The 27,008-nt window shown below is 50.4% G+C and overlaps 1 protein-coding gene and 1 pseudogene across 1 annotated transcript; one reads left to right on the forward strand and one right to left on the reverse strand.

Annotated features, from left to right (window-relative positions):
- On the reverse strand, positions 1-26,145 carry TRAIP (TRAF interacting protein). The gene is made up of 15 exons (XM_061195367.1): positions 26,048-26,145; positions 19,567-19,624; positions 18,977-19,060; positions 16,527-16,566; positions 15,794-15,921; positions 14,467-14,561; positions 13,853-13,966; positions 13,005-13,092; positions 12,163-12,252; positions 11,627-11,715; positions 3,522-3,677; positions 930-978; positions 510-659; positions 348-398; positions 1-126 (listed from the first exon to the last, which is right to left on the reverse strand). The coding sequence occupies exons 1-15, from the start codon at positions 26,143-26,145 to the stop codon at positions 1-3; spliced, it is 1,416 nt and encodes a 471-aa protein (XP_061051350.1).
- Positions 25,026-26,003, forward strand: LOC133094903 (small nuclear ribonucleoprotein G-like; annotated as a pseudogene).
- Positions 26,146-27,008: the final 863 nt, after the last annotated feature.

Here is a 27,008-nt window from a genome sequence, read left to right on the forward strand (position 1 = left end):
CTACCACAGGAAGGTGTCCAGCTTGGCCTGGGAGGGAGGGAGCACTGTCCTGGCCCCCAGTCTCTGCTTAGCCCTGGCCTTGGGCTTGGGTTTAACGGGCAGTGGGCGGATCATAGTCGTGTCAGTCTGAAGGAAATGTCAAGGAAGAGGCCTAAAGAGGGGATTGGAATGGAATGCAGGGCAGGAAAGGCTCAGACTTGGCAGTGGGCAGCCCTGCTATACTGAGTAAGGTCTGGCTCTGCACACCTGGGGCTGCAGCCACCGGTGGGCTGGGGTCTGGGGGTACGGGTGAGGGATGATGTGGGCGCCACAGCTCAGCTCAGCCCAATGCTACAGAACAAGGATACAGGCTGGATGAATTTTGTCCGGCCTCCAAGTCCATCGAAGCCGGTCCTTACCTAAAGCAGAAGGAAGAGGTGAGTGGGCCAGGCTAATGGGCTAGGGGGCTGGCCACCCAGCCCCACCCTCAAGGAGGCTGGCACTTGCCACTTGTAGGAAACCACACTCACTGCATCTGTGCTGCGACAGGGCTCTGCCCTGGTCCTCTTGGTCTGTTTCTGGCCCAGGACAGCATTCCGGATGAAGACAGGGAAGGCATCAGCCAGCTCCTCATCAGGCTCTCCCAGACAGCGCTGGCCACCCAGCAAGAGCTGGGACTCCTGCAGAGGAGACCCCAGAGCCAGGCTTGATAAGCCGGATGGCAGCAAATGAGGAGGGTAGGAGGTGTGTTGGAACAGGATCAGGATCTCTGATGCCTCACCAGGAGGCAGGAAGGACAGTGAGTAGGGTTCCCAGGGTGGCTCCAAAGTGCTTCAGTCCTCCAGGGGAGAGAGGGCTCTGGCAAGACCCTGACCTCTCAGAAGACCAGATTCATACTCAGTCCGGGCCAGAGTTGGAGGGTGACTGCCTGAGTTTCTGGGAAGCCTTACCTGCTTGGGGCCTTTGGGCATCTTCTTGAGAACGTCCCGAACGGGAGAACTGCAAGAGCGAAACATGAAGACAACAGGCAGGTGAGCAAGACATAAGGGGCAGGTGAGGGACTTCCCTGGTGGCACAGTGGTTAAGCATCCGCCTGCCAATGCAGGGGACATGGGTTTGAGCCCTGGTGCGGAAAGATCCCACATGCCGCGGAGGAACTAAGCCCGTGCGCCACAACTACTGAGCCTGTGCTCTAGAGCCCGTGAGCCACAACTACTGAGGCCCACATGCCTAGAGCCCGTGCTCTGCAACGAGAGAAGCCACCGCAAGGAGAAGCCTGCACACCGCAACGAAGAGCAGTCCCCACTCGCCGCAATTAGAGAAAGCCTGCAGACAACAACGAAGACCCAATGCAGCCAAAAATAAATAAATAAAATAAATAAATTTATTAAAAAAACAAACAAAAAAAGAATCCGCCTCCCAGTGCAGGGGACACAGGTTTGAGCCTTGGTCCGGAAGATCCCACGTGCCGCAGAGCAGCTAAGCCCGTGCGCCACAACTACTGAGCCTGTGCTCTAGAGCCCGTGAGCCACAACTACTGAGCCCGCATGCCACAGCTACTGAAGCCCGCACGCCTAGAGCCCGTGCTCCACAACAAGAGAAGCCACTGCAAGGAGAAGCCCACGCACCGCAAGGAAGAGTAGCCCCCGCTCGCCACAACTAGAGAAAGACCCCCGTGCAGCAGACGCAACGCAGCCATAAATAAACAAACAAACAAACAAATAAATATATTTTTAAAAGGGGGGGGCTGGTGAACCAGGCTCAGCACATTCCCCTTGGGGAGCCACCGCGTGGCATGGCTGCGTGCTGGGCAAGGCACCTCAGTAATCCCCACCCCAAGAGCAGGTCTGTGAACAGCTGGATAGCCACAGCCACCAGAGTGGTGGAGGCAGGGGAGGTTGGGCCATATTCCAATCTTGTGGCTTCCACTCAGGGACAAACCAATTCCATTGGAATGCTCACCATTGGAATGATGGGCTCTCAGTCACCTCACCACATCCTGGGCTGTATGTGGGGCTGGAGAGCCCAACAAATTCACTACCCACAGAAGGAAGGCCACTTATGCCCTGAAAATGAGCTCAGGCCTAGCCCCATCTGCCCAGAGAGGGGCCACCACCTCCAGAGGACCCTCAGTAAGTTAGAGAGCCTGTAAAGTACTCTCAGAACACAGGGTTAGGCCATCTCCCTAGATAAATCTGTGCAGGCAGGGTCTGGGGCAGAACAGATCATGGCCCCAGGCCCTGGTCTGCCACTCCTAGTTCCAAAGCTGGACACAGTGTTTCCATCCAACTCCTGGGGACCCTAGCAGCTGGATACCCTCTTCTCATATCTTCCCAGAAGGGTGGGAGAATGGTGACCTAAGGCTGACCCCGTGGATTCTCAAAGCCGTAAGGACAGGGGCAGGATCAGGGCCTGTAGATACTGAACCCCTCTGTTCCTGCCCCCATAGCCTGTGGTGATGCCACATGATGACCATGGGAAGAATCTCCTCTTGCTCCACTTGCAAGTCTGGTTCTGGGGAGGCTGGGCTCCCTCACCCCCGTCACAGGCACTGAAGATGGTAGAAATGTCTCTAAAAGGTATGGTAGCCTGCAGGCCCCAGGTGCCCACTTTCAACCTTTATAGCTAAAGAGGCAACAAGAGGAAGCCAGAGTATCGAGCAGGCACTGATAGGCCCCCTGACTGCAGCCCACATGCTCTAGGTTTGTTTCTCACTGCTACCAGTCCTGGCCCTATACAGCACTGGTGCCTCTGCCCCTGAGGCTGGGGAGGGGTGGATAATCCAGCTGGCTTTCCCTTTTGTCCTCTCCCTGGGCCTCCTCTACCTCCACTGCCTAAGAGCTCAATTTCTTTCTCTCATGTCCAAAGTCTCTGACTGAGAAAAAACTTGCTCAGCCCCTGACTCCCTTACCTGAGCAGCGTACACCTACATGGATGTACAGGAGTAGCTCTTGTCTCCATGATGAACTACAGTGGCCTGCCTGGCCAAGGAGACAGCCTCCCCACTCCCAGTCCCACTGCACCACTAGTGCAGGTCCCACCCATCCCACTGCAGCTCCTCACAGCTTTTCATGTCTGCCCCTGTGGGCTACCTCCTTAAATGGCAGGGCTCTGGGCTCCATGGTCTGATATGGTCCTGCCTCAAGCATGAGCCTGTGGGGCACACAATGGAAGAGGAAGTTCAGAGTCCCTGACTTAAGACTCCAGCGAGCCCATTCAAGGTACTGGGAGCACCCTGCCTCCCAACAGCATCAGCCCAGACCTGCCCCTACTGGGACCCCCGTGTTCTCTCTAATTCACATCCCCAACTTTGCTTGAAGGGTGATTGTGAAGATTAATGAGACAAGCAAGAGAAGGGCTTTGTACAGATTGAGTACTCAGGAGAGGGCAGAAAGGTATCTGGAACCAAAGCCATGGCCATGGCCAAGCCCAGGTGACCCTCACTGCCCTGTCAGCCACTCAGAGCTATTAGGGCAGGACCTGCAGAGATCTCTTAGCCATCCTCCCTCCAGGCTGTGGAAGGGCCAGGGACTACCACTTACTGTGCCTTCTCTGGGAAGAGCCTCTTGGCATGGCCATGCTGGGTGCTGGAGGGCTGGGCTGGGGGAGTATCCACATTAAAGGTGACATTGAGGTCAATATCATCGCCGAAGGCTGGCTGGCGAAGCTTCAGGTTCAGCATCTCCACAGGAGCTGGGCTATAGGCAGAGATGGCCTGGTTAATCAAGACCACAGTGGCAGCCCAGAAGGACAACAGCCCCTCAAGCATCAGAGATGGCTCAGCTCCAGGGGCCTGGAGCCCACACCTGGTTTAGAGCCATCCTGCAAGGAAGCCCAGATCTCTACAGAAAAAACCACTTGGCTGAGTCCTTCACACAGTGGAAGTCTGGAAGACATGGAAGGAAGCAAGCAAAAATCCACACAAAACCCAAATGTACAACTAAAAGGCCTTTTGTTCACGTAGCCTCATTTCTCAGAATGCAGTGCAAGGATCCTGTCAGAGAGGTGACCACAGACTGAAGTAGAGGGATGTCCCTTCCAGTGCTACTTATTATGACAAATGGCACAATATTAGAAACTGTCAAAATGACTCCCCTAGGGGGCTGGTACTTTCATAGCTTGAATATGATATACACATTAAAGTAGTGTTTCTAGAGAGTAAACTTAATAACATGTGAAAGTGCTCACATGTTAAATTTAAAAAGCAATACAAAACTCTATAGTCAACAAAAGAAAAACCAGAAAAATTAGACTTCACAAAAATTTTAAATTTTGCGCATCAAAAGATACTATCAATAGAGTAAAAGGGCAATCCACAGAATGGGAGAAAATATTTGCAAATCATATATCTGTTAACGGATTAAAATCCAGAATATATAGAGAACTTCTAAAACCCAACAACACAAAAGCAAATAACCCAATCGAAAATGGGCAAAGGACTTGAACAGACATTCCTTCTAAGATGATTTATAAATGGCCAATAAAGGGGAGCTCCCTGATGGCCTAATGTTTAGGATTCCGGGCTTTCACTGCTGTGGCCCGGGTTTAATCCCTGGTCTGGGAACTGAGATCCCCACAAGCTGCAGCATGGCCAAAAGAAACCACCCCCCCAAACAAATGGCCAATGAAGACATGAAAAGACCCCCAATACCACTAATCATTAGGGAAATGCAAATCAAAACTACAATGAGGGCTTCCCTGGTGGCGCAGTGGTTGAGAGTCTGCCTGCCAATGCAGGGGACACGCGTTCGAGCCCTGGTCTGGGAGGATCCCACATGCTGCGGAGCAACTAGGCCCGTGAGCCACAAGTACTGAGCCTGCGCGTTTGGAGCCTGTGCTCCGCAACAAGAGAGGCCGCGACAGTGAGAAGCCCGCGCACCGCGATGAAGAGTGGCCCCCACTCGCCGCAACTAGAGAAAGCCCACGCACAGAAACGAAGACCCAACACAGCCAAAATAAATAAATAAATAAAGTGTAAAAATTAAAAAAAAAAAAACTACAATGAGACACCCCTCACACTCATTAGGATGGCTACTATAAAAAAAAAAACAGAAAATAACAACTGTTGGTGAGGATGTTCTAAAATTGGAACCCTGTGCACTGTTGGTGGGAATGTAAAGTGATTAAATCACTGTGGAAAACAGAAAGACAGTTCCTCAAACAATTAAAACTAGAATTATCAAGTGATATAGCCATTCCATTTCTGGGTTTATGTGCAAAAGAACTGGAAGCAGGATCTCAAAGAGATATTTGTATATCCGTGTTCACAGTAGCATTATCCACAATAGTCAAAAGGTGGAAGCAACCCAAGAGTCCATCTACAAAAGAATGCATGAGCAAAATGTGGTATATACATACAATGGAATATTATTCAGCTTTAAAAAGGAAATTCTGCAACATGCTACAACATGAATGAACCCTGAGGACATTATGCCAACTGAAAGAAGCCAGTCACAAAAAGACTGTATGATTCTACTTACATGAGGTATTTGGAGTAGTCAAGACCATAGAGACAGAAAGGAGAATGGTGGTTGCCAGGGGCTGAGGGGGAGGGGGAGGAAATGGGGAGTTACTGTTTAATGAGTATAGAATTTAAGTTTTACAAGACAAAAATTCGGGGGATGGATGTTGGTGATGGTTGCACAACCTTATGAACATCTTTAATACCACTGAACTGTACACTTAAAAATGTTGGTAAGGGACTTCCCCAGTGGTCCAGGGGTAAAGAATCCGCCTTCCAATGCAGGGGACGTGGGTTCGATCCCTGGTCGGGGAATTAAGATCCCACATGCCGCGGGGCAACTAAGCCCATGCGCCACAACTACTGAGCCTGCGTGCCTCAACTAGAGAGAGAAAACCCGCATGCCACAACTAGAGAGAAGCCCGCGCGCCACAGTGAGAGATTCCGCATGCCGCAAAGAAGATCCTGCGTGCCGCAACTAAACCGGATGCAGCCAAAAAAAAAAAAAAAAAAAGTTGGTAAATTTTATGTTATGTATATTTTACTACAATAAAATTGGGGGGAAAAAACCAAAGAAAACTCTATGTATAGTACAATCACATGACTTGTGCACACACATCCCCTACTCTACCACATACAGAAAAAGGACTTGAAGGGAATATACCACTGGTCAATGGTGACTACCTCTGGGATAAGTCCATATTTTCCAAATTCTCAACAATGAATGTGTTTTTACTTTTTTTTAATGGGGGAGGGGTATAATTCTATTAGAAAATTTAAGCCAACAGGATTTTTTCTAGCCCATCCAGACCTGGTGGGGCTCCCCAGCTCCTGTGATCAGAAGAGAACTCCGGGGAGTGGCAGGGGAAGCCCCAAGAACACTCTTTCCCTCAGGAGCCTTTCAGAGCTGCCCACAGCCCTACTCTTACTACTCAGGGACAGAGGGATGAGCTGTGCCGTATTAGTCTCTGGCCAGGAGCCAGATGGGTTGTGCAGATCAGAGGAAAGGGAACTACCTGCACTGACTTGGGTAGGTAAGCAATCTGGGAAGCTTGGACTCTCTCTTTCCCTGGCCAGACCCCTGGAAGCTCTACCCTTTCCTTGCCTGTAGGTGGAAGCAAAGGCTGCATAGACCCACCTCAGACCAACTCCATGCGTTGCTTTGCTTCCCCCTCTGGGAACCACAGCATAAAGCAGCAGTCAGGACCACTCATGCCAATCTTTTTTTTTTTCTTTTTTTTAAAAATAATTTTATTTATTTATTTTTATTTTTGGCTGCATTGGGTCTTCGTTGCTGCTCGCGGGCTTTCTTTAGTTGTGGTGAGCAGAGGCAACTCTTCATTGCCATGCTCGGGCTTCTCACTGCGGTGGCTTCTCTTGTGGAGCATGGGCTCTAGGCACGTGGGCTTCAGTAGTTGTGGCTCAGGGGCTCTAGAGCATAGGCTCAGTAGTTGTGGCGCGCAAGCTTTAGTAGTGTGGCTCGCAGGCTCTAGAGCGCAGGCTCGGTAGTTGTGGCGCACGGGCTTAGATGCTCCGCGGCGTGTGGGATCTTCCTGGACCAGGGCTTGAACCCGTGTCCCCTGCATTGGCAGGAGGATTCTTAACCACTGCGCCACCAGGGAAGCCCCATGCCAATCTTCTGTAAGATCTGTTCCTCTGCCACTATTTACCAACCTCAGCAAGTCCAGGTCCAGGTTAGGAGAGGTGCACTCAGGAGGCAGGCAGGGTCTGGCTACGAGAGCCATTTTGCCCTCCAGGTGGCTCAGGGTAGGACTTCCTGCTGCCATTGCCTCAGACCTTGCCCAGTGGTGTTCATGGCATGTGCCCAGCCTTGGCTCAAGCCAAGCCAGTCTTTTTCACTCACACCTCCTGGCCATCCCCAACACTAAATTCAAGACTCAGGAGGTTCTCTCAGTGCCTCCCTTACTCCCCCACACCATCTGGCTCATATGAACACATTTCTTGTTCCCTCAGACACTTCCTGGTAAATCCTTCTTCTTTTATAAGCTCGAACCCTGTTTTTCTTCTTGCCAATGGTCTTTCTTTCCTTCCCACCTTCTATCTGTCTGACAAGGTGGAAGAGTCTAGAGCTCAGTGGCCACATACACCCCCCAACTGGTTGAAGGCCTGGCTTTAGGTCCTCCTGGGTGATACCATCATCTTTGGGATACTCACCCATGGCCAACATACAGGGCTTCATGCCAGAGGACTCAGGAATTGGGGCAAGACACCCCTCTTTCCAAAACTCAACCAAGGCCCTGGGCAGACCTATTACCTGTGTGGCACAGGAGTTAGTGTGTCCTCCATGAACTCATGACAACCGGCAGGCCTACCCTAAGCAAAGGCCTCCCCAACTCCTTTCAGCTTGGAGGTCAGGGGCTCTTGGGGTCCATGAGAGAGGTCTTCCAAACACCTCCTCTGTGGTTGGGGGTGACAGCTACCTCCTGAGGCCTCCCTAAAATAACGGAGTGAAGGATAATCCTACTGTAACAAATGGAATGGGCAGCCATCATCAGTACCCATAGATTTCCACAAAAATCTGGGAGAGAGCATGGCCAGGGGGTAGGAGACTTACACAATAGCCAGAACCCACCAGGAGAGGGCTACGGACGTAAGGGAGGAGCGGGGAAGACCTGGATTTACAGATGCATTAAACAAGCCTGAAAATGGGGGTACTGATGGAAGGTGCGAGCTTGGTGCCACCCCTCCCTACATCAGGGAGTGAGCACGAGGAAGTGAGCCTGCTACCTGGGGCCAAGAATGAGAAGGGCCTTTCCTAAAGTCACCTGCAAATCATCCACAGGATCTTAGGGCAGCCAGTAGTGGACCTGACAGCAAATCCCTCTCCACCTAGGTTCAGATAAGACTCAGCATGATACCAGATGACTGCACATTCCCCCAATCCCTGCCCATAAAGCGTTCCCAGGACACCTTTCTGTTACTCCTCCTCAGAGGGCCACAGGCAGCCAAGGACCCCCAAGCATGAGAGGGAAGTCCAAGAGAAAGGCCATGATGTGCAAACACTGGCCCTGACAGAAATGAAAATGCTAGACCATAAAACAAGGGATAGCATATTTTGCCAAGGATGCATTCAGTGAGCAAGAAAGAATGTGTGCAAATTTAAAATGCGATTGCTGATTCAGCCTTAAAAAGGAAGGAAATTGGGACTTCCCTGGTGGCGCAGTGGATAAGACTCCAAGCTCCCAATGCAGGGGGCCCAGGTTCGATCCCTGGTCTGGGAACTAGATCCCACATGCATGCCGCAACTAAGAGTTCGCATGCCACAATGATGGAGCTCACCTGCCGCAACTAAGAAGCCCGCAAGCTGCAACTAAGAGGCCTGCCTGTTGCAACTAAGACCCGGCGCAATCAACCAACCAAACAAACAAATAAATAAAAAGAAAGTAAGCAAAAGCAGGAATGGAAAGTCCCTGGGCACCTAGAGGAAGCCTCTGTGCTTGTGCTCCCCCTTACTGTGGACGCCAGACACAGATGACAAGTGCGTGGAAACACCAAGGCCCATGGAACAGAAAGTGGAGGGAGCACGATGGGGAGCTTGCAAGACATCCTTGAGTGATATCCTAAAAAAAAGGATTTTTACTTTCTGCCTTGACCCAGGTTGGGTTCTAAAGGTCTATCTACATGAGATGGTCACTGAGACTAACAGCTCCCTGAGGGTGGGTACTATACCTGCCAAGCTCCTGACAGAGCCTTCATGTTACCTGGGGCTTCCAAGGTGGCTGGGCTGATGGGCTCTGAGGGTAGAGTAGGTAGGAGGGACCAGAAACAGAGCTTAGTTTGTCAAAATCAGCCACAGGCTGGACCTCACAGAGTCATGTGCCCATCACACTCCCACAGCCCTCAGACCTAAACTGGGGCAGACAGGCAGCCCTGGCTCTGTAAAGAGACACTGGAAGGGGCTTCCCTGGTGGCACAGTGGTTAAGAATCTGCCTGCCAATGCAGGGGACACGGGTTCGAGCCCTGGTCCAGGAAGATCCCACATGCTGCAGAGCAACTAACCCCGTGCACCACAACTACTGAGCCCACGCGCCACAACTACTGAAGCCAGCGCGCCTAGAGTCCGTGATCCACAACAAGAAAAGCCACCGCAATAAGAAGCCAGCGCACCACAACGAGGAGTAGCCCCCGCTCACCGCAACTAGAGAAAGCCCGCGTGCAGCAACGAAGACCCAATGCAGCCAAAATTAAATAAATTAAATAAATAAATTAAAAAAAAAAAAAAAAAGAAACACTGGAGGACCTGAAGTATGAAAGGAAAGAGAAAGATTGAGGAATGAAAGGTAGGAGAATGAGAGGAAACTGGCTTGCATGCATTCACTGCCCCCCTCAGACGCTGACCGGGTACTATGGTGTGGGGGAAGGAGCGTGTGTGTGAGGAAGCTGATGGTGGGGACACAGATTAGGAGGTGGCTCCTGGTCCACTCGGAGGCGGCTCCCGGTCTACTCACAGCCGGGTGTGTACACAGGGGGTAGACCAGGCTCCAGAAAGCCTCTAGAGCACCTCTGTGGACCCTAGCACCTGACAGCATCTGAATAAGAAGTGCTACCTATGCAGAGGACAGTGAGCTTATTTCTGCTGAGGAGACTAGGGAAGGCTCCGCAGGGCAGCTGACACTTCAGTGTGGAGAAGAGCAGAAGCACAGGAGGGCACAGGAGCAGGAAGGCAAGGGGTGTTCTGCTGCATTGGGCAGTGTGATTTGGCTGAAGCCTGAATATCCACCGCAGCCCACACGGCCAGCTCCGTGAGGGCCTGAGGCCAGTGCCAAGGGTCCTGGGAGATGTTTGGCAAGGGAGTGGCATGATGCCCTGGGGCTGCTATACAGGACAGGGGGAAGGAGTGGGGCAATGGGTCACAAGCCTCACACAGAGGTGGGAGCAAGGAAAAGGGTCAGGAAGGCACCACAGAAGTTAGATGGGCAGGCTCTAGCAACTGAGCAGATGTGGGGAAGAGGGAGCATAATGATTTTCCAACGTTGAAATGTGGCTCAAAGGGACTTCCCTGATGGTCTAGTGGGTAAGATGCCACACTCCCAATGCAGGGGGCCCCGGTTCGATCCCTGGTCGGGGAACTAGATCCCACAGGCATGCCGCAACTAAGAAGTCCACACACTGCAACTAACAGCCCGCATGCCGCAACTAAGAAGACTGCATGCCACAACTAAAGATCCCGCACGCTGCAACTAAGACCCTGCGCAGACTAAATAAATAGTTAAATAAAAAAAAAAAAGAAAAGTGGCTCAAATAAAAGTGGCTGGGGGGCTTCCCTGGTGGCACAGTGGTTAAGAATCCGCCTGCCAATGTAGGGGACACGGGTTCGAGCCCTGGTCCGGGAAGATCCCACATGCCGCGGAGCAACTAAGCCCATGTGCCACAACTACTGAGCCTGCACGCCATAACTACTGAAGCCCATGCACCTAGAGACCATGCTCTGCAACAATAGAAGCCACCGCAATGAGAAGCCCATGCACCGCAACGAAGATCCAACGCAGCCAAAAAAAAAAAGTGGCTGGGGACTACGCTGGTGGTCCAGTGGTTAAGGATCCGCGCTACCAATGCAGAGGGAATGGGTTCGATCCCTGATTGGGGAACTAAGATCCTGCATGCCACGTGACTCGGGGAAAAAAAAAATGTGGCTGGGCTGCTGGGTTGTGTTTTCTGTCTGGACCATCAGGAGGGCTGCTAGGCAGGAGATTGCCCTGAGGACCCTCTCAGCCCACTGGCTTCTGTGGAACACTCGGGAGGAGGACACCCATCCCTCTGCCTCTTGGCTCCCTCTGCTGGCAGCTTTAATGTGCATATTCCTGGAACCAGAAGAGAGTTACAGTATTTCCGTGGGTGGTTTCGTGGTTGTTTCAGAACCTGGGGCAGACAGATACATTAGGTGAGCCATTCCATAAACAGGATGCCCTGAGCTGGTGCTCCTGCCCTTTCCCTGACCAGCCCTAGGTCCTTTCTGGCCTTCCCTGGCCTCTCCTTGTCAGAGCCCAGAATCTACCTCAAAGCTGCTTTTCAGCTAAATCTTGGCTATCTCCCAGGGCAGGGACGCACAGCCTTCAGGCCTACAAGGCCCACCCACTCCCACAAAGCCAGGAGGAGTGAGGACACCCTTATCAGGGAGCTCCTCCAGCCTGTAGCCCTTGCACCACCCCAGAGGGTCAACAAACCTCTCTAAAACCAGGCGGTTGACAGTCTCACTGTCCACTGGTGGCAGGTTCAGGGTTTCCTGCAGCATCGTTAGCTTTTTTCTCAGGCTCTTGGGGAAGGAAAAAGAAGAGTGTGAAAGAGACGCTGAGGCACCAAGTCCAGAGGGACTGCCAAGGACTGAGCACCACACACGAAAGGCAAGCCCCCTGGGAACAGAACAAGGCCCGAAACCCAAATATCAGGCTCAGGAGGCCAGGACCACCCGACCTCAGAAACCCTCTCTGGTGGAGCCCCTACTCTGGTGGTCTCAAGGATGTAGGCACAGGACAGACTGTGAGGAAGACCCAGGTGTTCTCTGTCCTCTGCTGAGGAGGCCCCAGCTCCAGATCAAGGGCCAAGGAACATGTCCTGACCCACCCTGACCCAGAAGGATGCAGGGATCCCAGAGCCACCACCACTGACTGGTGCAAGGTTTTGCAGGCAGAACTAGCCAGCCCTGTTCTTGGAGGGCACATAAGCCACCCCTCGTTCCCGCCTGGCCAGAGATGTCCCTCACTGCGATTTCCTTGTCAGCACTCTGTAAGTCCTTCTGGGCCGACTTCAGCTCCAACTTGGCCTGGTCCAGTTCAGAGTAGACTGTCTGCAACTACAAGAAAGTGCAAGGAGAGAAGGATGAACCAAGGGGTGGCCATGTGCCCTGCCCGCACCTGCTGCTACACCAGCTCGTGGTAGCCCAGGGCCCAGAAGAGCTGGGAACATGGGAGGGAGACCCTAGCTCCATGGGGCTGGACCTTAGTCAGGCAATGTCCATCTGGAGCTGCCCAGGAGCAAGGGCTACTTCCTACACCCTTGCCCATGGATGCACCATGCCCAGAAATAAAAACTGCTGTGCTGACTGAACAAGGTTCCAAGATGCCTTCTACTGGGTGTCCCCTGGTGGCCTAGTGGTTAGGATTCCAGGCTTTCACTGCCGTGGCCCAGGTTCAATCTCTGGCTGGGGAACTGAGATCCCACAAGCCAAGTGGCGTGGCCAAAAAACAAACACAAACAAAATAAAACAAAACAAAAAATACCCCAAAACAAGAGGCCTCCTACTCTGGGCCTGAAACAAAAAACAGGCCCTTGAAGCTGTCACATTTGGGACCTGTGTGCTCCAGCCAGCTGAGAGGTACCCAGAAGAGCAGAGGGGAACAGAAGTGTGCAGAGGCTGGGGGGATACCTGCCTGATCTGCCACCCTAACTGCACAAGCCATGTAGCCAGAGTCAATGCCCAGTAAGGATCAGAAACCAGCCTCTGTGAGTCATCCAACAGCCCCATGGCCTTGCTTAGGAGACACGCATGAGCATGACAAAAGGACAGCCACCTCTCCCCTCACTGTCAGCTCCCCACTGAATTACCTTGTTTCTGGAAGAAAACAAGTCCTTCTTCAGTTTGTCGGCTAGCTCCCCTGAGGCCTTCCGCGCCTCTTTTAGATTCTCGTACTCTCTACAAAGGGGCCATGGAAAGACATGTCAGCACCAGACACCTGCTGGTCAGACTGAGCCACAGCACCAACCAAACACAAAGCCTAGTCCAAGCCCTCAGCCCTTCTCATTCCTACTCTGACACCTGAGCCCAAAGGGGACCAGGTAGTGCTGTGGAGGGTCCGGCACCCAATGCAAGGAGAGCTGGTGAGTCTCTGTTCCCTGCCTGCCTGCAGGCACTGGTGATTTGAGAGGGTGTGCAGGAAGCCCCGTCCCCACTACGAGACCCCCTACACCACCTGACCCCTACACGAGGCATCTGGGATCCTCCATGCCTGTCAGCCAAGTGGTCCCTTTTCTCCTACCTCACACCCATTGTAGTGAACATCTGAGCTGAGTTTCTGATGCAAGCCAGGCAGGGTCAGTAACAGTGCTGATGGGAAACACGCTCCAGATATCATGATGGGGCTCATGGCTCAGAAAGCTGTGCCAATGTCTTTAGAAATAACACTTATAATTCACACTCAATTCTCTCAATAATCCTGTGAGGCAAGTTATTATTATCTCCATTCAGGAAGCTGAGGATCAGAGAGGTTAAGAAATTGGCTCCTGGCCACATGGTGAAAGGGGTGAGGGTTCAAACTGAGGCAGCATGGCTCCAGAGCCTGCCCCTTAACTCCACCTGCTGTGCTTTACAAGAGATGGGCAACAGACGGAGAGGCATGGCTGGGGTGCCATATGGCTTAGCTCCTGGGCTTGGATAGAGGGGCCAGAGTACACACTTCTTGAGGGACACGCAGTACACAGCCAACTGCTCCACCGCTGACTGTCCCACACCCATGTCTCGGATCATCTCCTCCACCTCGGGCCGCTGACTCTGGAGTAGGAGCTCAATCCTGAAAAACACCCAGCCCATGGCATTTAAAATCTGGAGGCTGATGGGTAGATACACAGTGCAGCTCTGCTTCCCTTTGCTGCCGTTGCTATGGTGACAGCCTGAGCTGCTAGGATGCTTCAGCAGGCAGGTCTGCCCAAAGAAAGGCCCCACAGCAGAGCTAAGCACAGCTGCAGCGATGCTGCTGAGGAAGAAGGGGTGTTGACAGAGAGCCTCAGGTCAGGGATCCCCAGAGAGAGGTTCTTGGAACAAAAGCCCTGCCAGGTCATTTGGCCACAGGCAACAGGGACAGGGAGGAGTGTGGCAAGAGCCCCCATGGAAAGTAGAGGAGCCCATAGAGGCTGAGTAAGACCTGTGCCCATACTCAGCTGGCCTGAGCCCCCCATGGCCTATGGAGAGTTGAGCTACAGAGGTGAGCCAGCCCCTGCTGCAGTCCTGAGAGCTGTGCCCCAGAGGGCCCTAGGTGCAAGGGCACAGGGCAGGCCCCAGATCCAAGCTCACCGCTCCATGGTCTTCATCTTGTTCCGGAGCCGGCGGGCCTCCTCCCGTGCTTGTTTGGTCTCATCCTGCTGCTGTTCCAAGTACTTCATCTGCTTCTGAAGAGCAAACATACCACTACATATCTGTTGCTTGGAGGCTCCCAGGGGCCAAGGCTAAAGTCATTGGGAGAACACTACCCTAGAACTGTATGCTTTTGAAAATGCTGATAAGCATATGCTCCAACGCCCAGGAGGTAAGGCTCCTGGGCCCCACTCTGGCTTGTGCTTTTTCTGCTAAGAGGCCCTAGGCCAGCTGCTTCCTCACCTCCCTGCTTGCTTCCTCCTGAGATATGTCTTACCACAGGCACAGCCCACTCCCAGGATCTATAGGCCTGCTGGGGGCTGCCAGGGTCCTGTGGCCTGCTGTGCAGGAAGCTGAAGAAGCCTGGAGCACAAATCCAGGCTGCGCTATCCACCATCTAGACCTATGGACAGTTGCTGGGGTAGGAGAGCTGAGCCAGAGGCAGCTGGCCAGGCTGCCCTCAGTACCTGGCCATTTCATCTCTGACCTAGGACTGCCAGAAGACTCCTGCTCTGCAGCCAGGTGCTGGTTCACTCCTTCCTTCCTACTGGCCAGGCCACGTGATCCAGGCCAGCCACGAAGCAGAGACAGAAACAATGAACACCCTGGGGCCCTATCTGTTCACAAGGATGGCTCCCTTTCCCTTTCAAATGGCATCCAGCAAGGACTGCTCCTTCCTACGAGGTCAGAATATCAATTGTGGATTCAAGTCAATCACCTCATGCCCCTTGGAGAGCAAGAGGCTCACCAACCCAGGCTGATACAAAATTCATTTGGGTCTAGAGCCACTTGCTCTGCAGGCTTTGATCTGCCCGGTCAGCTCAGCACAGACAACTTCAAAGGCCCCCTGCTCCTCCCTGGGATGCTGTTTGATCTGGCTCCAGAGAGCAGCCCAGCCAAGGACTAGAGTGTTAATGGAAAGTTCTTCAGGCTGGCTTTGTCAGTGGAGTACAAACCACTTTTGGAAACACGGCCCAGCCTCACTGAGGTCTTGGCTGAGCAGCCCCTCCATGAAGCACTGGGCAGGCCTCACCTCTCGAAACTACCTAGTACAAAATCCATAAGTGCAGGCAATACGATCCTTTTCTCATGGGCTGGATGGGTACAGCATGGGAGGCCTGGGGAAGATGGGATTTGCCTCCATTTTACAATTGCACAAACCAAGGTATTGACCAAGGCAGAACCAAAAGACAAGCCCAGAGTCATGAGTCCAGGACTAAAACTATATCTCCCCACCAATCTGTGTCCACAAGGCTTGGGGACCCACCTTGAGGGTGGAGCACAGCATCTCAGCCTTGTCTAAGGCCTTCTGCAGGGATTCAACAGTGGCGTTGCGTTCTTCCAGCGTGTCCCGCAGAGTGTCAATGATGAGCTGGCTGTCTCGTTTTTCCTTCTCTGGAGCAAGGGTGGGGGGCGGCGGGAGAGGAGAGGCCCGTCCACACCACAGTATGAGAACCTGGGCCCTTGGGCTCCAGCATACCACCCCAGAGCCAGGTGAGGAACAAGTCTCAGGCCAGAAAGTTGGGTGGTCTGCTTCTCTCTCTGGCAGACACTAAACCAGGGACGCCCAGCCAGAGTCTCTTCCTTCAGGGGATGAGACCCTCTTTCTGATGCTTGGAACTACTTGAGTAAAGATTTCACTGCTCCGTGCTCCTGTGGGTCTAGTTAATTCATCATCCCAGAACTCAAACAGGTTCCTGCCAAATTTGGCAATGGAACCCTCACCTACAAATACTTTCCCCTATCAGATAGCCCCCTCCCAGCCCGGCTCCTAGGCAAGCAGCCTCAGACAAAGAGAAGAGGCTCACCTGATCTAGGTGGACAGCTTCGGTCACCTCCCTTTCCTTTCCTTTTCTGCCAATCACAAGAGCTGATAGGACTCTTGGACATATGAAGCAGGGAGAGCCCCTGGCTCTGCTGGAAGGTTGGAGGCCTTCCTTCCAGGGCCTCTCCCTCCACTACCTAAGTCAGGGGCTTCCCAGGGCCCCTTGGGAACTCACCTTTCTGGGAAAGCAGGGCTCTGGTATTATCCAGTTCATTCTGCAAGGCAATACCCACAATAAGCAGCAAGAAGGCATCAGAGCTGGCCTCTACTCAGCCTCCCATAAGGCTTGTGGGGAGCCCCAGGAGGGGACAAGGAGGCCTACGGGCTCAGGGAAGCATGAACCCTGCGCACCTCAGGGCCAAGCTAAGTCAACAATGGAGAGAGAAATCTTGCTTTATCTCTGTGTGCCTTTTTAAAAAGTAGGTAAAATGGATGAAAATAATCTCAGGTACAAGACCCTAGGACAGGAAAAGAGGCATAACAGGGGCAAAAGAAGTGGAGCTGCGCCTGTGCAGTCAGTCTCATGGCAGAGGCTTCCATCGCTTCCTTGGGCCTGTGCTGGCCTTGACCCTCTATGGCATTAGCTGCACTCACTGGGGACACAGAATTGGGATGTCCAAGCACCTTGGGCCACCACTGCTTCTCTCCACCCTGGGTCCTGCCTGCTTCATGGTCTGCCCCTCTCCAAGCTCTAAGCTGGCTCTGTGCACCATGAGTCTTCCAGCCCCAGAATCCAACAGGTAGGTGAACCAGGACAACTTTGCACCCCTGGATGAAACCTCACCTGTGCTAGGCTCTAACCAGACTGTTGTGAGGGTCAAATGAGCCTCTTAAAGTGCGTGCATATGTTCCGAAGCCACTGCCACAGAACCACTGAGAGGCTGGAGCAGAACTGAGCCCAGCTCCCATTCAGGAGTCCCATGTACTCAACACCCCTGTGGGCAAGAGACATGCCTACTCCATAAGCAGGAAAACCAGGCTCGGCAGACCTGAAAGGCTTGGCCTAGGGTCCATGGTGGTGGCTAGATGCAATCCAGAAAAATCCTCCTCCAGATTACCCTTCCCAGGTCAATGCAAGACTCAGAATATCGGGCTTCCCTGGTGGCGCAGTGGCTAAGAATCTGCCTGTCAATGCAGGGGACACGGGTTCGAGCCCTGGTCCGGGATGATCCCACATGCTGTGGAGCAACTAAGCCCGTGTGCCACAACTACTGAGCCTGTGCTCTAGAACCGGCAAGCCACGACTACTGAGCCTGCGCTCTAGAGCCCGCGAGCCACAACTACTGATGCCCATGCGCCTAGAGCCTGTGCTCCGCAACAAGAGAAGCCACCGCAATGAGAAGCCCATGCACCACAACGAAGAGTAGCCCCCGCTCAATGCAACTAGAGAAAAGCCCTCACGCAGCAACAAAGACCCAACACAGCCAAAAATAAAAAATAAATAAAATAAAATAAGTTAAAAAAAAAAAATAGACTCAGAATATCACACATGACCAATACTAAGGCCTAGCCCCAGTGCGTGGATAAGTCCCTGTTGTCAAACTCTCTACCCAGGACTCTGGGGCAGGAGCTGTTGGTGGCTGAGCTGGTCAAATAGGCCGGACATCTGGGGTGGAAGCGGTGGGTAGAGAAGGGCACACACGGGCTGCCTGAGAATGGCTGCCAGCCCAAAGCTACCGCTAGTCCCCTGGCTCCTTCCACACCCAAGCAGGGTGCCTTCCAAGCCCTTGCTCCAAACTACTCAAGATTTTGCCTCCCTGTCTCCTAGATCTGGCTCAGAAGGCCAGAAAGAAATGAAGCTGCCTTTGTTGCCTTTATCACAGGGAGGACACGGCTTAAAACTGGGAGCAGTTACCATGACGATGAACATGTTAGCTTTAAGCATAAAAGTTCAAGCACGTTCTTGAAGCAGTGAGGTTCTAAGGACATCACAGCACCCTGCGACCAGGGCCAAATGAATCCTGATCTGACAGATGCCCAGCAAATTAACCCTCAGAGTCCAGGTTCACTTGTGAACCCCAATCCCACTTCCTTGAGAGATTTCTGCCAATCCAATCCCTTTGTGCACAAAGAAAGCTAAACCTTACACTTGGAGGGGAAGCAGTATAAGTGTAGGAGGGAATCCACCCATCCTCTCCTGCAGTGTGGGTTTCTATCCTGGCTGCATATCTTGATTCCAGGGGCTCTGCCCTCCATTCCTGCTCTGAGAAGGACTCAGGCACCTGGATATATACCAAGTTCCCCAGGCAGTTTTGAAGCACAGGCAGGTTTGTGAACAGTAGGTTCACACATATTCCCTGGCTGAGGACTGAAAAGATGGTTGTAGACCCTTTGCGAGGTGAGGGAACTTCAGGAGAGGCACTCTGAACTATGGTCAGAATTGCTCTGAAATCCCCAGGGGAGGGCTCACAGTCAAGTGGCTCCCTTCCTCCCTAACAGCGTATTTCTCCAATGACTGTAGCATCATCACTTGTCCTCTGCTCTCTCAGCCTCTGCCTTGAAATCTCTACCAAGTCTTCCCTCCAGAACTCCATCTCCATACTCGAGGTACTCTCCCTGGGTAGGAGCAGAAAGTGAACTCTCAGAGGGCTTGGGGTTCAGTAGAATGAGATAAATTCTGGGTACCTTTAAGAATTCTGCATCTAAGACACTCTCCTCCTCCTGGGCAAGGTCAAAGAAGAGCTTATTGATAATGGTTCTTTTGCCAACCTGAATGAAAGAACAAGATACAGTATGACTGCACAGCTGGGTCACGGGCAAGGAGGACAAGGGTGTACATTCAGCCAAGCCCATCTCAGGCCTAACCTTTCACAGCACATCCCTTGGAGTGAGAGGACCTCTGTAACCCTGCAGGTGGCCCAAGCTGGTGCCACTAGCTTGATGGTTACTGAAGTCATGTCACTGCAGCCCCATGTGGTAACTGCTCAAAAGAAAGCCCAACTCTAGGTGCTGGGCATTGCAGGGGAAAGGCTGGGAAGGAGACCAAATCTATCCAGGTGAAGATTGGCCCAGGCAATGAGTCCATCCGCCTGCTATCCTTGGGCACAAGCAGGCCTCCCGAGCCACTCAAAAGCACAAGTGAGGCTCGACCAGCCTCAAACCATGAGGGTCCAAATAGGTCAAAGACATTGCTTAGCTTCAGAGATCTTTCCTCATTCCTGCTCCCTGGCAAGGAGCTGTCTTTAGCTGAGGTGTTCTCATCCTACCACCCTCACCTGGATTCGGCACTGCGGGCAGGTCCGACTTGGTGCTGTCTCGAACCACTGAATTAGGCTGGAATGAGAAACAGAAAAACAGACTTGTGAGCCATGGCTTGGAGGGAGACATACAGGCCAGGTAGCCACCCCGACCAGAACAGCACCTGTCCTGCTCCTCCTCGACCCAATGCCTGCCTACCCAGGAGGGCAGCACCACAGGCCATGACGGTATATCCCACAAGGTCTGACTGGTACAAGCACTCCAACCAACTGGCCCTTTTTTGGGCCCTGTTGGCTTGGATTTCTCTACCCCGAGCTGCAATTTTGTCAACTTTCTAGGCTTGGAGCGGGACATGGGGGGGCAACAGTCAAAGCCAGACTCCCTCAGAGATGGGGATTGTAATAATACCCTCATGTAAGCTGGGGCTCCAAAGGGGTACACTTTCAAAGTAAGGATAAACTAGAGGTAAAAGCAAGTAGCAGTAAAAGCAAAACACAGCCCAGCTATGCACCATCTGCTTTAAACTTTAATTAAAATAGTCTCCTGCTAGGGAATTCCCTGGCAGTCCAGTGGTTAGGACTCTGTGCTTTTGCCAAGGGCCCGGGTTCAATCCCTGGTGGGGGAACTAAGATCCCATAAGCTGTGCAGCGTAGTCAAAAAAAACAAAAACAAAAACAAAACGTAGTCTCCTACTGGTAAACAATCCCATCCCCAGGGACCAGGGAGAAACAGAGTCCTTTCAGGAAGATGATACCATAATCCTAGGCCTCAATTTTTTTTCTATAAATAATTTTTCAAATACATATAATACAAAGCTAACAATGCACAATGGAATACTACACATCAATGAGAACGAATGAGTCTACAACTAAGAACAAATTATGGATGAATTACATAAATATAACATTGAGGAAGAGAAGCCAGATACAAAAAAAGGTATATTGTGTACAACTGCATTTACGTAAAGTAAAAAAGTAGGCAAAACTCATCTTTGTTGCTGGAAGTCAAGACAGTGGCTATCCTTATGTGTGGGGGAAAGGCGGGCAGGTGGGAGTAACTGAAAGAGTGCACCGACCTGGGTCCTTGGACTCTTTAATCAATAGAAACTGATAAGAGGCCAGAAGAGAAATTCAGGCAAGGCTTTATTGGGACTTGTGCTGCACCTGAGGGAGCAAAAACAAGCAACAGGTGCCCTTGCTTGCTCACTGTAGGGCAGGGGGGGAGCTGGTTCCTTAAATGGGGTGAGTGTAGGGGGCGGGTCGGCAGATTGAGCCACAAGGGTGGCTTAGGTAGTCTGCCCACTCCTTTGGTGGTGCTGTGTGCAGGGGTCATGCACAGTACCCTGCTTTTGCTCCAGGCACTTCAGAAGCGACAGCTGGGTTTTGGCCTTTTTGTATTTTTTGTTTGTAATTTGCCCCAGCTGCTGCACACATGTAGTTATTTTTAGTCCCCTATAGTTTCTCTGTATTCTGTTGCTTGAGGAGACGTTTGTCTAGGTGCAAGTGCAAGCACTCTGGCAGTGTCCCAGGTCCCAGCCTGTCTCAGGAGGAGGTTTCTGGAGTGCTGATGTCTAGTTTCTTGTTCTGAATTCTGGTTGCAAGGGAGTGTTCAGTTTGTGAAAATTCTGCAAGCTACACACTTATTATATTTGTACTTTTAAAGGTTTTATTTATTTATTTAATTTATTTATTTTTGGCTGTGTTGGGTCTTTGTTGCTGTGCGGGGCTTTCTCTAGTTGTGGTGAGCGGGGGCTACTCTTTGTCACAGTGCGTGGGCTTCTCATTGCGGTGGCTCCTCTTGTTGCAGAGCACGGGCTCTAGGCGCCCGGGCTTCAGGAGTTGTGGCTCGCGGGCTCTGGAGCGCAGGCTCAGTAGTTGTGGCACACGGGCTTAGGTGCTCCGCGGCACGTGGGATCTTCCCGGACCAGGGCTCAAACCCGTGTCCCCTGCATTGGCAGGCGGATTCTTAACCACTGCGCCATCAGGGAAGCCCCTATATTTGTACTTTTATGTAACATTTCTTTTTTTAAAAAATATTTATTTATTTATTTATTTATTTATGGCTGCATTGGGTGTTTGTTGCGGCACATGGGCTTTCTCTAGTTGCAGCGAGTGGGGGCTACTCTTCGTTGCAGTGCGCGGGCTTCTCATTGTGGTGGCTTCTCTTGTTGCAGAGCACGGGCTCTAGATGCGCGTGGGCTTCAGTAGTTGTGGCACATGGGCTCAGTAGTTGTGGCTCATGGGCTCCAGAGTGCAGTTTCAGTAGTTGTGGTGCACAGGCTTAGTTGCTCTGGCACGGCACGTGGGATCTTCCCCGACCAGGGATGGAACCCATGTCCCCTGCATTGGCAGGCAGATTCTTAACCACTGCACCACCAGGGAAGTTCCTGTAATGTATCTCAATAAATTATTTTTAAGTAAACAGTTATACAAGGAAAAAAGCACTACATAGTGCAAACCAGAACATATCCACAAAGACTTAAGATATTCGGATTTTCACAGACCATAATAAACACATTATGCTGAATAAATAAAAATTAAGATTGAAAATATCAGCAGAGGGCTTCCCTGGTGGTGCAGTGGATAAGAATCCGCCTGCCAATGCAGGGGACACGGGTTCGATCCCTGGTCCGGGAAGATCCCACATGCCGCGAAGCAACTAAGCTCGTGCACCACAACTACTGAGCCTTTGCTCTAGAGCCCGCGAGCCACAACTACTGAAGCCCGTGCGCCTAGAACCAGTGCTCCACAACAAGAGAAGCCACTGCAATGAGAAGCCCGCGCACCGCAACAAAGAGTAGCCCCCGCTTGCCACAACTAGAGAAAGCCCACACGCATCAACGAAGACCCAGCGCAGCCATAAATAAATAAATAAATAAATAATTTTTTTTAAATTAAAGAAAAAAAGAAAGAAAATATCAGCAGAGAATTCGAAAATAAAAGGTGACATATCAGAATTTAATAAGGACCAAACAGAAATTCTAAAACTGAAAAAATGGCCAAAATTAAGAATTCAATGGATGAGTTTAATAGCAGTTTAGACACAGTTGAAGAACTGGTATATTGAAAGATAGGTCAGAGGAAACACCGAGAATTAGAAAGATGGAAAATACATGAGAAATGATAAGAGATATAAAAGATACTGTGAGAAGGTCTAGCATACATATAACTAGGACTTCCAGAAAGAAAGTGTTAGGTAGAATAACGTCCTCCCCTCAAGAAGTGTACATCCTAATTTCTGAAACCTGTAAATATGTTACCTTATATGACAAGAGTAATTTTGCAGATGTGATTAAGTTAAGGAGATGGGGAGATTATCCAGGTGTGTCCCATGTAATTACAAGGGTCCCTGTAAGTGCGACAGGGGTATTGGAGTCATACAGAGAGAGTTGAAGATGTAACACTGCTGACTTTGAAGATGGAGAAATGGGCCATGAGCCAAAGAAGGCACAGCCCCACTTCCATCTTGATTTTAACCAAGCAAGACCCATTTTGGACTTCTGACCTCCAGAATTATAAAATAGTAAATCTGTGTTTTCTTAAGCCACTAAGTTAGTTGTAATTTGTTATAGCAGAAAAGAAAAACTAACATAGAAAGAAAAGAGATAATGGAATAGAGGCAATACATGAAGAGATAATGGCTGATAATCTCCTAGAACTGATTAAAGAAATTGTTCCACAAGTTAAAGAAACCTATGAATCTCAAGCAGAATAAAAATAGTAACAAAAAGAGAATTGAGGTAACTATATTATTGTCAGACAAAATAGACTTTAAGTCAAAAAAGTTTACAAGAGACAAAGAACGACTTTACATATAGATAAAAGGTTCAATCCAACAAGACATAATAATTATAAACATATATGCACCTAACAAAATATATATGAAATATATACATGTTAGAAAATTGTACAGAATTGAAGGGAGAAACAAAAAGTTCTCCAATAAAAGTTGGAGGTGTTGGGACTTCCCTGGTGGCTCAATGGTTAAGAATCCGCCTTCCAGTGCAGGGGACAAGGGTTCAATCCCTGGTCCGGGAAGATCCCACATGCTGCGGAGCAACTAAGCCCGTGTGCCACAACTACTGAGCCCCCACTCTAGAGCCCACGAGCCACAACTACTGAAGCCCGTGCACCGCACCGCAAAGAAGAGTAGCCCCCCGCTCGCCACAACTAGAGAAAGCCCGAACGCAGCAACGAAGACCCAATGCAGCCAAAAAAATAAATAAAATTTAAAAAAAAATTATTTTAAAATTTGGAGATGTCAGTACCCCACAATTTCAATAATGGATAGAACAATCATACAGATGATCAATATGGAAATAGAGGACTTGAACAACTCCTTAAACCAAATAGACCTAACAGACATATACTCCCCCCAACAATAGCAGAACACACATTTTTCTCAAGTGCGCGTGGAACATTCTCTAGGAAGGTCATATGTTGGGCCTCAAAACAAGTCTTAAATTTTAAAAGGCTGAAATCACACGAAGTATCTTTCCTGATCAAAATAGAATGAAACTAAAAATCAATAACAGAAGAAAAATGGAAAATTCACAAATGTGTGGAAATTAAACAACACACTCTTAGACAACCAATGGGTCAAAGAAGAAATCACAAGGGAAATTAGAAAATACCATGAGATTAATGAAAATGAAAACATACCAAAACTGTGTAATACAGCAAAAGCAGTGCTAAGAGGGAATCTGATAGCTTTAAACACACACAATGAAAGAGAAAACACACATTAGGATGGCTATTACGGAAAAAAAACAAAACAGAAAATAAGTTTTGGCAAGGATGGGGAGAAACTGCAACCCTTGTGCATTGTTGGTGGGGATGTAAAATGGTGCAGCTGATGTGGAAAACAGTAAGGCAGCTTCCCAAAAAATTAAATATAGAATTACCGTATGATCCAGCTATTCCACCTCTGGGGATAACCCAAAAGAAATGAAAGCAGGAACGTGAACAGATACTTGTACACCAATGTTCATAGTAACATAACTCACAGTAGCTGAAACATGGAAACAACCCAATGTCTATTAACAGATAAAGGGATAAACAAAATGAGGTATTTTCATACAATGAATACTACTTAGTCATAAAAATGAAATTCTGAAACATGCTACAACATGGATGAACCTTGAAAACGTTACGCTTAGTGAAATAAGCCAGACTCAAAAGAACCAAATGTGCGATTCCACTTATATGAGGTAGCTAGAATAGAAAAATTCAAGGAGACAGAAAGTAAAATAGAGGTTTCCATGGGCTGTGGGAAGGGGAGAATGGAAAGTTATTGTTTAATGGATACAGTGCTCTGTTTGGAATGATGGAAATGTTTTGGAAATAGATAGTGGTGATGGTTACACAACGTTGTGAATGTACTTAATGCCACTGAATTGTACACTTAAAAATGGTTAAAATGCAAGGCATCTTTGAGCTCACTGAGTAAACACCCTTCTGATAAATTTTAAAATTTTATGAAGAAGTTATCATTGAAATTAAATGGTGGCAGACATGTCCAAGGAATATTGCAGGAATTTGATCCCTTTATGAATCTTGTGATAGGTGAACGTGTGGAGATGGCAACTACTGGGCAACAGAACAATACTGAAATGGTGGTAATATGAGGAAATAGTAGCATGTTAGAAGTTTTGGAACAAGTACAAACAATGCCTGTGTTCACCAGAGAAATCAATTGTTTCCACGTGTCCCCTTTCCAAAGGGCCTGTTTTACTATGATATAAAAATCAGGTTGTGTACATTTTCATACTGAACTTTTTTGTTAAGTAAACTTTTGCAAAAGTTTAAAAAAGGTTAAAATGTTAAATGTTCTTATATATTTTTTACTACAATAAAATAGTGTATAGTAAAAAAAAGGAAAATGAAAAAATGGTTAATTTTATGTTACACATATTTCACCACAATTAAAAAAGGAGCTCGGAATCAGCCTGTTCACAGCTGCTAGAGGAATCTCCCCACTAGCTGCACACTCAACAGAACGGCTTGATTAGAAAGCACCTCCTTACCCTTCGATGTTAACTTGGGTTTGCTGGGGTCAGTGAATACACTGAAGTGTCTGACCAACGAGATGACTCTGGACAGAATCATTCCAAACCATCAAGCAAACCACAATAAATCGGGTAGCCAGTAGTCTACTAGGTCTCGAAGAAACAAAAGGGCTCGCTAACGTGGTGAAAGTTCATTTCTGCCCGGGCTAATAATTTTGAAATCACATCTCTTTGCAAGTCGATCAAAGAAACCCCTACTCTGTCTTCATTAAACCAACCCTGTACCCCCGACCTCAGCTCAGCTGTCACCTCCTCCGGGAAGCCTGCCATAACCCGCCTCTGCCCAGGTCAGGAACTCTCGTGGGACTCCGTCTAATGCCGTCCTCATCACCAGTCTGGGCTCCGGGGTCGGGTCGCCCGGAGGCCCGACACCCCACAGTCCTGTAGCCGTACGGGGGCGAGTGCCCAGCTCCAACAGAGCAGTCACTCACCACTGCAAGTGGAAGGTGTGGCCGCAGTGAATGGCGGCCACGTCGCGGGAGTGATCGAAGAAGTCAGAGCAAATGGTACACAGAGCACGGATAGGCATGATGACTGGTCTCAAGTGGCCAAGGTAGCCAAGGAAAACGCGACGGGTTCAGCTTCGTGGCCGTGCCTCCGCGTCTCAGTTTGCTTCAAATTTGGCTCCACAGCGCAACTTCCGGGAGCGGATCGGAAGCGGCAACAAGGAACGTGAAGGCGCGGACCGAAGATTGGGTCCGGATTGGACGAACCCTCAGGGGCGGGGCTTAACGGCCCAGCGGCCGTAAAGAATCCTGGGGCGGAGCGCGGGCCTGAAATTGTCAGCAGTATTTCTCAGGCGGCTCGCGGGAAGACCGCCGGTACCGCGGGAGCGCAGCGTTGGATTGGCACGGAGGGCAGCTGCGCCGCCGGCCGGGCCCCTTTCTGGGGCAAGACTGGGAGTTATGGTCCCAAGCCAGAGCTGGTGCCAGGTGCGCTGGGCACGGGCTTCTCAGCCTTGTTCTCTCGGCGCAGCCTCCTCTGCACTTCGGGGGAGTCGAGAAGACCGCGGCCGTAGGGGAATGGGACGACGGTCCCGATGGAGAGCGGGTCCCCTGGGCTCTGGACAGTGCTCGACCACATGGTGGAAGCCCATAGTTCCCAGACCAAAAGAACGCTCCACCCTCTCAGCCTTCCGCTCTGAGTGGTCCTAGAAAGATGGACACAGGTCCAGACACCTCAAGCTCACCCTGGCTCTATACAAGCAAAGCTTGATGATCCCTAAGTTTAGAGGTGGCAGGGCCAGTATCCTGACTTTAGCTCCTAGCTCTCAGGAGGATCAAGTTTTGCCTCGGGACTGCAGTAGGGTTGGAATTTTGGAGGCCCAGATGCTTCATAGATGAGTGACTAACAAACCTTTTTCTTATTCCCACATCAGAGAAGTTATCTTTG

This window comes from Eubalaena glacialis, chromosome 7 (genome assembly GCF_028564815.1).
Source record: "Eubalaena glacialis isolate mEubGla1 chromosome 7, mEubGla1.1.hap2.+ XY, whole genome shotgun sequence".
NCBI classification, from domain to species: Eukaryota; Metazoa; Chordata; class Mammalia; order Artiodactyla; family Balaenidae; genus Eubalaena; species Eubalaena glacialis.